Source organism: Drosophila bipectinata, chromosome XR (assembly GCF_030179905.1).
Source record: "Drosophila bipectinata strain 14024-0381.07 chromosome XR, DbipHiC1v2, whole genome shotgun sequence".
Classification (NCBI taxonomy): domain Eukaryota; kingdom Metazoa; phylum Arthropoda; class Insecta; order Diptera; family Drosophilidae; genus Drosophila; species Drosophila bipectinata.
The window spans coordinates 9,614,001-9,628,761 of record NC_091735.1 but is presented as its reverse complement, the minus strand read 5'-3'; the positions used below and the strand labels follow the sequence as shown (position 1 = coordinate 9,628,761).

The window sequence follows — 14,761 nt, the reverse complement described above, 5'->3', positions numbered from 1 at the left end:
TATTTTTTTTGGATTGGGTGAATTCTGTTCTTGGGTGTAAATAAAATTTAAAATATATAATACCCACAACTTTTATTTCTTTTCCCGTCTATAAAAAAAAAACATTTTCAACTTGACATAACATTTTTCATAAAAATTTAATACAAACATTAAATTTACAAGTATATATATAAAAACAATTCACAATCACATAAATTTTATCATTTTCAGATGTTAAATATTTCGACTCTATGTTTCTCAAAGTAATGTAAAAATTTACTTGTCCGGAGCAAGAAATCCAAGATCAAATTCTTGATAGTACAATTACGTTCGCTTTTGAGCTTATCACTGATAGAGCAATCAGCTACAGACAAATGTATGACTTTTTAGCGAAATCCTGTCCTTGTTTTCATCGAGAATAATGTCACCAGTAGTTTCCTCGAAACTAATGGATTCGGGCTCCAAATTCTGCTCGCCTTCGCATTGAAACTTGATCGAATCAATATCTTTTGTACTCTCAATGTAAAACTGTTTTCCGTGAAGTATGGGTTTAGCGTTGGGTTCAAAGACAATCCTCTTTACTTCTATGCCCACATTTCCGTCTTCTTCATCTTCGGAGTTTTCGTTGTCGCTATTGTCGTCCTCGCCAATGTTAAATATAAATCTTGCCTCACTTTTAGGTGTTGCTAATGAGTTTTTTCGCCTGCTGGATTTGCTCATTATTTTTTTATAGCGCACTGAATTCCTAAAGACGTGATTACTGTTTCGCTGCAATTAAAAAAATTTTTAACTCTATTTGTGTTTCAATTTATTGAAAACAAGAAAGGAAAGCTAACTTCGGGCGGAGCCGAAGTTTATATACCCTTGCAGTTAAAACCGGATATATATTGCAAACATCGGATATAGTTGACCGATCCTTTTGAATACATCATAATAAAACCAATTAACTAAAATGAAAAATCCAAAAAAGGTCCCAAACTTCTATCTTCAAAAATAAGAAAGTTGATGTTTCTACCAAGTACCATTTCCGATCGTTCAGTTATATGGCAGCTATAGGATATAATCGGCCGATCCTAATGAAATTTGGTAGGTTGGATCAACCAAAAATATAATCTGTATTAAGTTTCAACTTTCTATCTTTAAAAACACCAAAGTTATACCATTTCCGATCAATCAGTTATATGGCAGCTATAGGATATAGTCGGCCGATCCCGGCCGTTCCGACTTATATACTGCGTGCAAAGGAAAGAAGGGTGTGTGCAAAGTTTCAAGACGATAGCTTCAAAACTGAGAGACTAGTTCGCGTAGAAACGGACAGACAGACGGACAGACAGACGGACAGACAGACAGACGGACCGACGGACAGACGGACATGCTCATATCAACTCAGGAGGTGATCCTAATCAAGAATATATATACTTTATAGGGTCGGAGATGTCTCCTTCACTGCGTTGCACACTTTTGGACAAAATTATAATACCCTCTGCAAGGGTATAAAAATCTATACTTTTGATCAGCCTTTTTTTTATACCTTTGCGGAAAATATTTTTATCGTGAACCCAAAAACAAAATGAATGGAATCGCTAAAGCTGTGCTTGTTTATATGTTTATATTTGAAGAAAAATGACCTTTTATCCCTTACGTGAACTAAGAGGTTGATTAAGAAGTTTAAATGAACCTTTTTCAAAGTTCATTTTAATAGAAATATAGTTATTTGATACTAAATTCACATGAGGATCGGGCAAATTTACATAAAATTTTAAACCAAGCCATTAAGTGGTTGTACATATATTAAAATCCAATAAAGAAAATCTAGTAATGGACCCTTCGGAGCAGTTACATAAGATCGGATAAACATCACAAATATTAACAAAACAAGAAAGGAAAGCTAAAATATGTATATACATGTATTTTAATTCTTTTATAATTCTAAAAGCGGCCCAAGAACTATTTTTGACAAAATCGACAAACCGCTATTTATGCTTTTCGAAAATATTTTCAGGTTTATTGAAAAATATGTCATATTTATATCTTACCTGTAAAACAGCAAATATTACAGAAAAAATCGTTATGATCAGCAAGCAAACTGCTACGGCAATGGCTGTGATGGCCGTCAGTGGTGAGTTCAAGTTCAGAACGAACTCGTTGCTATTTCCTTCATTTCCAAGTGTTCTGGATTCAACATCGCCTCCATACGAATTGCCGCTTGCAACAACCGTGCGACGTTTTCCATTTGTCGAGGTGACTTTACACTCGCCTAAAATGAAAACCAATGCCAGATTTTAAGTCACGTCAAGACAATTTTTGACTATAGCAGATTTAATTACAATGACTGTCAAAATATTTTGTAGTAGGAAAACATGAGGAAACACACAAAACTATCCACAGGCGACTCGAACTTATTAAACTTTCCACACCTATTAATATTAATGAACTGCTAGCTTACATTCTTACCAGTTTCTTCACTGCAATGACAGCAGTTCAAAAGAGTTGTTTGGTTCTGACAACAGGAAACGCATTGGCTATTAAGCTGGTCCAGGAAAAGTGGCGCTAAGCAAGCTTTACAGGAGTACGGTCCAGGGCCGAAGCACGAATGACACGAATCGTGACACGTTTTGCATTTTGATGTAGTTGAATCGTAGTACTGTGAGCTAAGGCAGTCCATGCACAAGCCCCCATCTAGCATAGAGTGTGGGGGACACGAGGTGCATGCGAGGGGTCCAGCATCTAAAGTAATTTTAAATGATTTCGAATTTTAAATGAAACATTTCTTCAGGCTCCTTAAAATTATATATTTTTTTTCATTACTTTAACCTTTGTAAGTTATTTATGCCAGTAAAAAAGCTCACTCTTCTGGAGTTTTTCTGTTCAAAGACATTCTTTTAAACAATTTTAAATTTTTTGTCTTAACATTACAATTTTAACGTTAAAACTTAAAACAAAAAATATAAAAAAAAAAAAAGAAAACAAGAAAGAAAAGCTAACTTCGGGCGGAGCCGAAGTTGATATACCCTTGCAGTTAAAACCGGATATATATCGCAAACATCGGATATAGTTGGCCGATCCTTATGATTACATCATAATAAAACCAATTAATAAAAAAGTCCTAAATCTATCTTCAAAAATACGAAAGTTGATATTTCTACCAAATACCATTTCCGATCGTTCAGTTATATGGCAGCTATAGGATATAGTCGGCCTAATGAAATTTAGTAGGTTGGATCAACTGACCAAAAATAGAATCTGTACTAAGTTTCAGCTTTCTATCTTCAAAAACACGAAAGTTGGGTAATTTTCGATCGTTAGTCATATGGCAGCTATAAGATATAGTCGACCGATCCTTATGAAATTTGGCACGACGTTTTGCCAAAAATAGCTCTCGTGTCAAATTTCAACTCTCTAACTCTTAAAACACCAAAGTTATACCATTTCCGATCAATCAGGTTTATGGCAGCTATAAGATATAGTCGGCCGATCCGGGCCGTTCCGACTTATATACTGTGGGCAAAGGAAAGAAGGGTGTGTCCAAAGACGATAGCTTTAAGGGGTTACGCCACCCTGACCGCGTGGAAACGGGACGGTTTTTCAGGAATTTCTTGTGACTAAACTAGTAGAGAATACTTTTATTTCTATTCAATACAACTAATGAGCTTTATAAATTCTAAAAAAAACTTGTTTTCAATGCAAAATGGCGGAGATATGAACATCGGCGATCATCGGTTTTTCCGGAGTGCTCCTTGATGGAGGGCATGATTCACGTGTCAATTTTCATAGGAAACAAGTAAACAAAATTTTTTTTTAAAAAAGTAATAAATTTGGAACAGAGTGACGTAGCCGTTTAAGAAAAAAAAAATGACGCAAATGAGAGCACTTAAAAAATTGACTCAATTTTTTGGGCAAAAAATTTCGTACTAGAAATTTCATAAAAAAATTTCTATCCATTGGATCGAAAAAATCCTACGTTACTCTATGGAAAATCTATGTAAGAAGATGTGTTTCAATTTTCAAGTCAATCGGTTGAACAGTTTTTGCGTTATCATGCCCACCGTCTTGAAAAAAGTGGTTTCGAGAAAAGCCCAAAAGAAGAAAAAGAAGTGTCTTAGGTGCCCTCCTGCCGCGCCGACTTCAAATGAACATAACTTTCATAATTATCAAGATATTGTCTTCGGGACGTCTTAAAATACGCGTAAGAATATAGTCTTTTAAATTAAGTAAAAAAAATTGAAATTTTTTAAAATTTCAGGGTGGCGTAACCCCTTAAAACTGAGAGACTGGTTCGCGTAGAAACGGATAGACAGACAGACGGACAGACAGACGAACATATCAACTCGAGGGGATCCTGATCAAGAATATATATTATTTATGGGGTCGGAGATTAATGTGTAGTTTTATACAGCTATATTGCCTTTTTTCGTCCCAAAAACGATATGCTTTAAATATTTGAACTTGGATATAACTTCAAAATTATGTATTAAAATTGAACACAAATTTGTTAACAATAATCAAATTTATCGATCCCTATCTGAAAATTGATCGTAGTCAAAATTTTGTTCAAAATGCACTTTTTGTTTAAAAAAATTAAGCCCCTTCATAAACCACAGAATATCTCCGATATTCCACAGAAAAAGACCAAAGTTATAGAATTTCCGATTAACGAGTTATGTGGCAGCTATAGGATAAAGTCGACCGATCCCGATTATTCCGAATTATCTACGGCGTGCAATAATAAAAGTATGTGTGCGAAGAGTCGATATCTTAACTGATAGACCTGTTTGTGTAAAAACAGATAAAAGGAAAGATGGCCCTGCTTCGGATTTGATCGACTGCTGATTAAGAATATATATACTCTAAGTGGTCGGAGATATGGTCTCCCACACTTTTGAAATCGTTGCACACCTTTGAACAACATTATTACAGATCGTATTACGAGTAGCATTTGATTGATTATTTTGGCATTACAACTTGTAAAACTAAGGAGAGTTCTCACCATTGCACGTTTTGCAGTAGTGGTGACACTTTTGACATCCAAAGTCAGATTTATAAAAACCCTCGGGACACTCTGGATGACATTCGCCGGCTGCCAGTTGCCAACTGGCCGGGCACTTCACGCACTGATTGCGACGAGGCCCGCTGCAAGTTTGGCAACTAAGATGACATTTGGCGCAAATTCCACGATCGCTGTAGTACCTAAAAAGCAAAAACTCATTTAATATTTGACATTATTTAAAAATTGTCCAAATTACTTACCCATCGGCACAGGTGGTGCGACATTCACCGTTTTGAAGCTGCAAACCCTTCAAACAGTTACTGCAGTTGGTACGTGAAACGCATTGGTTGCAAGTATGAAGACATGGCGAGCAAACGCCTGTCTCCATAAAAAACCCTTCCTGGCAGCCGCTGACACATCGTTGCTGCTCCAGCAGCCGGCTCGGAGCACAGGACGTGCAATCCGTTTCCGTAGGCCCGTTGCAGCTCTCACAGGAAGGGTGACACGCTCGGCAGTGACCTTTCGATTGGCTGAAGAACTCTGCTGCAAAGCCATTGATAAAATAATATTAATGTATACCAGTTTGACTTCTATGGAGATTAAAAAATTGCTTTTAATAAGATAAGCACGACAACTTAAAATAAAATAAATTTAATACTACACACTTGTTGGTTTATACACCAGTTTGTCTAATCATCAACAGCCAGGTAATATTTAAACATGGTATCGTAGAGTATAAGAGTATATTGTATTTCGTGTAACATGTAAGTAAAATTGAAAAGGAATTATCTCCGACCCCGTAAAGTATATATATGTATAAGGGCTGAGGAGACCTAGCCCCCGGCGACCCAAGCATACTTCAATTTTTTAAACAGACAGGACTCGAAAATGTTGAATCTAAAATTCGCTCAGTGAAGTTCGATTCTCTCACTAATTAACTTTTGTTTTGCTGCCTTCTTATACACCTCTGATATATGTATATTCTTGATCAAAATCAACAGCCGATTCGATATAGCCATGTCCGTCTGTCCTTATGACCGCGTGGATCTCAGAGGCTATAAGACATTAAGCTATACAATTCGGAGACTCCCACACAGTTTAAGTTTGTTTCAAATTTTTGCCACGCTTCCTCTCGCCCCCACAAATTGAAACTTTGTGTAGCGCCAGTACAGTAAGGTTTTTTTAAAAAACTCGGTAAAATCGGGTATTTTTTGGGGACTTAAACACAGACATATGTATATATTGGACTATATATATAGGAACATGGACACGTACGGTATCCGCGCAGGTCAAGTTTATGTCAAAATTTTACCACACACACTCTCCCCCGCAAAACGGAAATCTGGTTATTGCGCCGTTCGTTAATGTTTTCGAGCATTATAAATTATACAAACTATTGGCCATTGGAAAATTCTGCCAAATCGGCAATTTTTTAGAAGAGTAATAGACATTTATCTGTCAATTTCCATACTGGCATGTTACAAATTTGAATGCGTAGATCTCGGAGGCTATAAGAGACGATACTATCTTATTTGGAACTTCGACTCGTATGTATATCTCGTAGGACTCGTATTGGACTCAAAATTGTACCACTGCATTTGCCGTCCCTAAAACTGAAATCTTGTATCGCCAGCTCAGAAAAGATTTCAAAAAATGTTTTGACGCCAAACTACCCCAATGGATAATCTACGACTAAGCCAAATCAGCAAAACCGGACCGTTTTTAGAGAAGTTATAGACTTCGGCTTTCCCTCTGGATTGCTTTAGTTGTTATTTCCAAAGCATACAAAATTATGCCATAAAATGTTTGGTTTTTTTTTAGTTTTTGTTGAAAGTCTATACTTTTAAAAGTTTATCAATGTGTGGGTGGAAGAGATGAGTACTGGGTCTCATTTAGTCGGGAAACATGACTACAGACGTCCTTGCTTTATTGCTTTAGGGGTTACACCACTGTAGAATTTATAAAAAAAATCGATTTTTTTTTGCTTAGAAAACAGTTTAATAATCCTAGAATACAGAGTAAAAAGAATTATTTGAAAGTAAACGTTTTAAATTTTTTATAAAGAAAAAACGTCCTGTAGTTTCATTCGCTAATCCCTCTCCTTCTGGTCTAAAAAAAAAATCGTTCTTCTGGTTACAAATGCTCAAAAACAAGGGTTACAGTGGTGTATCCCCTTAATCATTCGAGATTTTTGTAAAACCCTTATATAAAAGACTTACATCCACTACAAGCCTCACTTCCAGGCACGATACATTTATCTTTTTTCAACGTCCAGTTTTCAAGGCACTCGGAACAAATTCCATTGCTGGTACAGCTCTTGCATCCCTCCTGGCAGGGCATACACTCGAACCGTTTTTTGTCCGCAAAAAATCCGCTGGGGCAGCTGTTAAGGCATTTTTTTTTCCAGACATATCGACCAGGGCGACACGTGATGCAGTCCTGCTCCGTCGAACCGTTGCAAGTGGCGCACGACGAGTGACAGAAGGCACATCTGTTGTAAAAACGATGAAAAATGCTTCAGATCAGCAATAATCACATTGTAACACACTTACTTATTATCATCTGTTTCAAACGTATTTAACGGACAAGCCGAATAGCATTTGTTTTCATGCATAACAAGATGATGGTCGCAACTTGTGCAAAATTCTGGATGATCCTGGCACGAAGCGCAGTTAGATTCGCAGGGTATGCATGTTCTGTTTCTAGAATCTGTAAAGAGTACGAATGTAAAAATAAGAAGGAAGGAAAGCTAACTTCAGGCGGAGCCAAAGTTGATATACTCTTGCAGTTAAAACCTGATAAATATCGCAAACATCTGATATAGTTGGCCGATCCTTATGAGAATATCACAATAAAACCACTTTATTACAATACAAAATCTCAAAAACAATACCAAGCTTCTATCTTCAAAATTCCGAAGTTGGTATTTTTGCCAAATACCATTTCCGGTCGTTCAGTTATATGGCAGCTATAGGATATAGTCGGCCGATCCCGGCCGCCCCGACTTATTATACTGCATGCAAAGGAAAGAAGGATGTGTGCAAAGCTTCAAGTCGATAGTTTTAAAACTAGTTCGAGTAGAAACAGACAGACGGACATGCTTATATTAACTCAGGAGGTGATTTTGATCAAGAATATATATACTTTATAGGGAGATGTCTCCTTCACTCCGTTGGAAACTTTTGACCAAAATTATAACCTCTGCAAGGGTATTAAAATGAAAATAAAACAAGAAAGTGAAGCTAATTTCGGTTGAGCTCAATAAGTTATATCCCTGCAGTAAAGCGGCAGTTTATACTGTAAGATATGTATATAATTTTGGTCATTGATTGATCGCGTGTTTAGTCTTCTGGTGATCGCCTGCTGACTATTTTTAGTCAACTGTCCAATCTGTCGAATTCAAACGGAATCGGTTGTATCTTCAACATTTTTAAAAGGCTCATTGTGCAGATGGACGCTTGCGCCATTTTTCAAAATACATTTTAAACGAAATTGGTCTGACACTCAAATTCCCATAGGGATCGGTCAACTATATCCTATATTTGCGATATGTAATACATATTATGTATCCGGTCCAATATATATCATACTGTATACACATTAATTTTACTGAAAGGGTACATCACATCGGTTCCTTCCGAATCCCAAAAATGGTATTTTGGTGTTTTATGACTTACTTTCAAAATACCCATCAGGACAAATTTGCAAGCAGACGGCAAGATCGATGACATGTAGATAAGCTGGAGCACAGGTAAGACAGCTGTCAGGTCCCGCACCTGCACACGTCTCGCAAGTATCGTGACAGGGCCAGCATGTGCCGACCTGGTTTGGAAAGGAGCGCGGTGGACAACGACTGACACAAGTGCTGAAAACCAAATAGTCTTGGGTTATGCCAAAAATAGTTTTGTTTTACTTTGCGGTCGTACTTATCCAGTCGGTAATGACTGCAGGCCACACACTGGGTGGGTCCTCTTCCGTAACATCCTAGAGAATCACACTCAGAATCACAGGAATGCATTATCAACATTTCTTTACTTCTTTGGTCAGATGCTCCCAAAACTTGAACGAAAGATGCAGCGGAAGAAGTGTATGAGTCAACCGAAGCTGTAAGAGGGACGCTTATATTGCGGCCATCCAATGCAGCAGTAGCTGGTTCTGGATTCGACCCAGCGCTCGTGAAAATGTTCTGGTAGTTGAGGTAGCTCGAAAAGCTGTCAGTGTTAAAGTTTCCGCCTTCATTGGCGGGCTGCCCGATATTCGACCCCGATGGTGGAGCAGAGGGAAATAGAAACGGATTCGATCCCAGATTACTTCGTAGCTGCGAATTGCTATTGAGAAGCTCAGATTTTAGCCGCATTGGTTGAACAGAGGTACCGTAAAATATGAGCTGCCACTTAGAAAGAATTCCCGGTTGGTTCACGCGTCTCCGACCGCCGTTGAGTACTTGCAAGGTCCATCTTCCCTCAGCTTTTTCTCCCCAGAAATGGACGCTAAGGAAAGGCCAATCGTCGAAATTTGACTTCACTATATCGCGTGGCCTTTCAAACAACAATGTGCTGGTGGTACCCATCGGAGACGTAAGTAGGATGCGCAAGTTGCCGCGCGGAAAGAAGCGGAGTGTAATGCGGCACTGCACGTGCTCCAAATAGCGGACTTCGTTAATGGTGCCAGCACAACCATTCACATCCATATGTGTGTCCAATGTGAAACCATAAGTACCGTCAATTCTGCGGTCCTCGTTGTTCTCTCGTGACTTACAAATATGCTGTGGCGGAACAGAAGTCCATTGCTCCGCCAATGAAACCATTGCCCCGGCGTCCATCAACCCATACCCGAACTTATGGCTGTACTTCCGCTTCACACCGTTAAGCATCCAACCGGCTTCTTTTTCTAAGGGCGCGGGACGCGAGGTGTACACAACTAAATATTGCATGTCGCGCCACGTCAAGGCAGGGTTTGCCTCGAGTGCCAGTGCACATATGCCTGCCGCGAGAGGCGCTGAAGCAGAAGTTCCAGTGTGCTCTACAGTGCAAATGTGATCAGGCCGCAAGCGGCCATCCATGTCCACAGTAGCCACGCTTTTATCGTGACCCGGAGTTCCCGAACTATACGTAGTGGCTAGGGTGGAGGAACATTCCTCTAAGTACCAGGGTTTAAAACTGTAGGGTTAAGATTAACCATTAAGAAAAATCGAAAGGCGATAATCGTTGTGAAACTTACCCAGCTTGAGTAGCGCTCGAAATAGAAAGTGTGAAGATTGAGTTGGTGTATCCGTCACAGTTGCAAGAGTCCGTGTAGCGACCACCATTTCCTGAAGCCCACACGAATATCGAGCCTTTTCCTTGCCGCCCGCTAGTAACACCGTAGATGAAGGCCCGGCGCGCCAACGGTCCTGGTCCGTCGACCGTTGAGCCATCATCCTCTGGTCCCCATGAGGCACTGTAAATGTCGATATGCGAAGGATTAAGGCTTAATGCTTGTGCCTCCACTACATCGTTGACCTTGCCATCTAACATACGAACTCCTGCAATATAAAAAGAATTTTTATTACATTGTCCCCTCGCAGAGGGTATTATAATTTTGGTTTACAGTGTTAAACGCAGTGAAGGAGACATATCCGACCCAATATATATTCTTGATCAGGATCACCTCCTGAGTTGATATAAGCATGTCCGTCTATCCGTCTCTCTATCCGTCTCTCTGTTTCTACTCGAACTAGTCTCTCAGTTTTAAAGCTATCGACTTGAAACTTGCACATACGTTTTTTTCCCTTCCACGCAGTTCATATGTAGGTGGGAACGGCCGACTATATCCTATAACTGCCATATAACTGATTGATCGGAAGTGCTATAAATGCTATAACGATATTTATGGCAAAATAAAATCCAAAAATAAAATATGACAAATAAAAGACGTATTCAATTTAACAAGGATCGGCTGTCTATATCCTATGGCTGCCATATAACTGTACAATGGGAAATGACCCAACTTTCGTATTTTTTAAGATAGAAAGCTGGAACTTGGTACAGATTATATTTTTTGTCAATTAATCCGACCTACCAAGTTTCATAACGATCGGCCGACTATATCTAATTTTTATTGTAATAGTGTGGTTTTATTATGATTTTCTCATAAGGATCTTCAACTATATCAAATGTTTGCGATATATATCAGGTTTCAACTGCAAGGGAATATCAACTTCGGCTCCACCCTTAGTTAACTTTCCTTTCTTGTTTTTTTTTTCAGTTTGATTGCGTACAAATGTCGTGTCACAAATGTGACATCAGAGAAATGCCGAAATTTAGTTTTAACTGCAAGGGTATATGAACTTCGGGTCCGCCCGAAGTTAGCTTTCCTTTCTTGTTATACTCTTGCAAAGGGTATAATAATTATGTCCAAACGTGTGCAACGCAGTGAAAGGAGACATCTCCGACCCTACAAAGTATATATATTCTCTATCAGGATCACTTCCTGAGTTGATATGAGCATGTCCGTCTGTCTGTCTGTTTCTACGTAAACTAGTCTCTCAGTTTTAAAGCTATCGACTTGAAACTTTGCACACACCCTTCTATCCTTTGCACACAGTTTATAAGTCGGAACGGCCGGGATCGGCCGACTATATCCTATGATCAGGAGGTGATCCTGATCAAGAATATATATACTTTATAGGGTGGGAGATGTCTCCTTTACTGCGTTGCACACTTTTGACCAAAATTTTAAATACCCTCTGCAATGGTATAAAAATGATCTCTCCTTTCCTGTTCTTTTTCATATTATTTTGAGAAACTTTTATTCGAATAAGTATACACTTACCGCCTATACTGGCATTATAAGCCACACCCACTCCACAATAATTGTTGAAGGCTACTGCCGCAACTTCACCGGCACATCTGGTTCCGTGTTTGTTGTCCCCATTATCTTGGGGTGTTGGATCAGAGTCGTTTCCGTTTATGTCGAACGAAGCTTCTGGATCCTGAGGATGAAAATTTTTTTATATCAATCAAATTGTCATCTATATGCATTGTATATATATAGGATAGTGAGCTATACATAGTTCTGAGCCAGATCCGGGTGGTTTGTCTGGATGCCGTCATCCAAAATGGATACCACCACTCCTTTCCCAGTGTAGCCTTTTTGCCATGCTGGTCCCACATTCATATCCAAACCATCTTTGGCACCTCCGTTCTGTGGAAAAAAATTATAAAGATATATGATATAGTTTAAATTATGCCTTTATTTATAAATAATAAAATATCAATACATAAAGAAATAAAAACATCAAAATAAAAGCCATTTATTGAATAAAACCAAAAACCAAAACAATAAAGGAAAGATAACTTCTTTTAGTTGATTAGAAGTTGATATGAGAATATCATAATATTACCAATTTATTACAAAACAAAATCTAAAAAAAGTCCCAAGCTTCTATCTTCAAAAATACCAAAGTTGGTATTTCTACCAAAAACCATTTCCGATCGTTCAGTTATATGGCAGCTATAGGACATAGTCGGCCGATCCCGGTCGTTCCGACTTATTTACTGCGTGCAAAGAAAAGAAGAGTGTGTGCAAAGTTTCAAGTCGATAGCTTTAAAACTGAGAGACTAGTTCGCGTAGAAACAGAGAGACAGACGAACAGACAGACGGACATGCTCATATCAACTCAGGAGGTGATCCTGATCAAGAATATATATACTTTATAGGGTGGGAGATGTCTCCTTCACTGCGTTGCACACTTTTGACCAAAATTTTAATACCCTCTGCAATGGTATAAAAAATATTAATGTATACAATTTATAATGGACTCAATCAATAGCAAAAATATAACTGAATTATCATTTACTATAAACAAAAAGGGAAACATTTTTTTACTGAAATTTTAGATTGGGGAAGAAATAAATATTGGGAAGAACTGAAAGGAAAATAAAATTAAATCAATTTTGGGTTAAAATTTTAGCTCTAATAGATGGATTTATATATCATGAAGTAAATGAGAGATGATTACATACTTTACTCACCAGATACCACTGCTCCTTGAACAACGGATCCGGAAAAATTGAATGCGAACCGACATCCCGGTACTCCATGCGAGTTGAGTGCGCAGTTAGCGAAAGGGACTCTGGAGAGAATGAAAGATGCGGATTCGTGTCGACTACAAAGCTACCAGTTGGACGCAAAACATTATATGGACTGTAAGTAGGCAAGTCCTGGTATGGACCATCACGCTTCCTACGCACTTTTTCGTGCTGTTGCTGCATCCACTCTACCTACAAAAATTTGCCTAAGTAACTTATCAGCAACGAAACAAAATGTAAACTTACTGCATCTTCCGATCTAAGGGCTCTTTGGTGCTCTCGACTGGAACGCAGCGAACGCTTCGAAACGTGAAGATGTTGGAAGAGATAATAATTATCAAGAGCTCCGATCTAAAAAATAAATTATTGAGCATGATATTAAGGACACCAACTATGATTATTTAAAAACAGTGGGACGAACAAGGCTATATCGACTAGTCTGTTGATACTAATGTGTTGAATATATTTACTTTATGGGGTGGGAGATCATTCATTCTCTATTTTTCATGCAAATAAAATATATGTACACTATTCTACGAATACCGGGTTTCAAAACTGTCTTGGTCATCGGACGTCTCAGACAGCGGGTATGCACACATTAGGCTAAAAAAGTTTATATAAATGGAATGGGCAAATGGCTTTAAGGATGCACAATGTACTTGTGCATTGTTAATCACTAAAAATAAATACTCCTTGGTGCTTATTACTCAGATTCATATTAGCTAAACACAGTATCTCCCCTTACTGATGTTCATAAGGCTTTTTCACCCATATCTGCCGTCTGCGAAACTTCCAAAGGGGAAAGTCGTACATTAAGAATGTGGCCAACAAAGTGTACTACTCCATGGTAAACAAGCAAAAACAACCAAGAGCTGGTATACATATGATTATGGTATATGTATGTATGTAATACACATTGTGGCTGTGGCGATGATTTTTTGCACATTTACCTATTATTTAAATTCGAAAGGTATATTTTGAGAAATCTTACCTGTCCCTTATTTTCAAAGCCGTACTTTGCTGCGATCACATCAGCCTGTTGCTTACCGGCTGGTATTCGCACCGCAAACTCGTTCGTATATATCGCATCCTTGGGAATACTATAGGCGCCAAAAATGTCGAACACGTCGAGATCAAGGCTTTGTAATTGCTCATCAATCTGTTGCTTCAACTCAACATCATTCTTTCGGCTGGCTCCGTTTTTATGAGTATTTATATAACTGTTTAAATGTTTCCCATTGCTAATTATCTGTGCTTGGCCCTCTTGGCCTTTAGCTTTAATCGCCCCAAGACTTTTTTCAAAACCGAAGCTTAAGACAACCTTGTGGGTAGAGTGCTTATTGGCTTGCAGGTCTTCTTTGCTAAGTGCCACACTCGTGTTACTGAGTGTTCTGGTGTATTGCTCGCTATTTTGCAAAGCACTACTAGTATCTCGGCTTAGGATTACTAAAACTAATAGAAAATATATACAGCTTTGCGATATTTGTTCAAATGTACATAAATAGATTCTATTGAGTCTTGGATTTCTAGATTTACGGGTCAGTATCGTCGTTTTCCCTAGACCTAAAATCCTTTTCTGCGTTAGTAACCCCGTTTCCGTGCGCTTGCGGTGCTTCCGATACGTGGGTTCTATGTCGAATGTAGGTCGGGAACAACTTTGCCGCTGTTCCGTATTAAATGTGACACCAGTTGCTATGCAGCTTGATCTTGTAATCGGCATTTT

General features: G+C 38.5%; 1 protein-coding gene across 4 annotated transcripts; it reads right to left on the bottom strand.

The window, feature by feature from the left end:
* Positions 1-112: 112 nt before the first annotated feature.
* On the bottom strand, positions 113-14,758 carry Fur2 (furin-like protease 2). 4 transcript variants are annotated; one of them, XM_043211323.1, is made up of 15 exons: positions 14,030-14,758; positions 13,285-13,389; positions 12,973-13,230; positions 12,017-12,151; positions 11,780-11,939; positions 10,187-10,490; positions 8,893-10,125; positions 8,644-8,831; positions 7,519-7,675; positions 7,186-7,457; positions 5,227-5,509; positions 4,967-5,166; positions 2,434-2,706; positions 2,016-2,236; positions 113-747 (listed from the first exon to the last, which is right to left on the bottom strand). In XM_043211323.1, the coding sequence occupies exons 1-15, from the start codon at positions 14,756-14,758 to the stop codon at positions 340-342; spliced, it is 4,926 nt and encodes a 1,641-aa protein (XP_043067258.1). In that variant the 3' UTR covers positions 113-339. The 4 variants fall into 4 exon arrangements, with proteins under 4 accessions (XP_043067258.1, XP_017089233.2, XP_070132527.1 ...); XM_017233744.2 differs by having other exon boundaries at positions 12,982-13,230; XM_070276426.1 differs by lacking the exon at positions 14,030-14,758 and having other exon boundaries at positions 12,973-13,224; positions 13,281-13,325.
* Between the last annotated feature and the right edge of the window lie 3 nt (positions 14,759-14,761).

Excerpts from the sequence above, each read along its gene's own strand:
- Fur2 (XM_043211323.1), bottom strand. The coding sequence starts at position 14,758 with ATGCCGATTACAAGATCAAGCTGCATAGCAACTGGTGTCACATTTAAT. Across the intron at positions 12,152-12,972 it reads AGTGGTATCTGGTGAGTAAA|AACGGAGGTGCCAAAGATGG; the intron begins GTATGTAATCAT and ends TTTTTTCCACAG. Across the intron at positions 5,510-7,185 it reads AAGTGAGGCTTGTAGTGGAT|CAGAGTTCTTCAGCCAATCG; the intron begins GTAAGTCTTTTA and ends ATGGCTTTGCAG.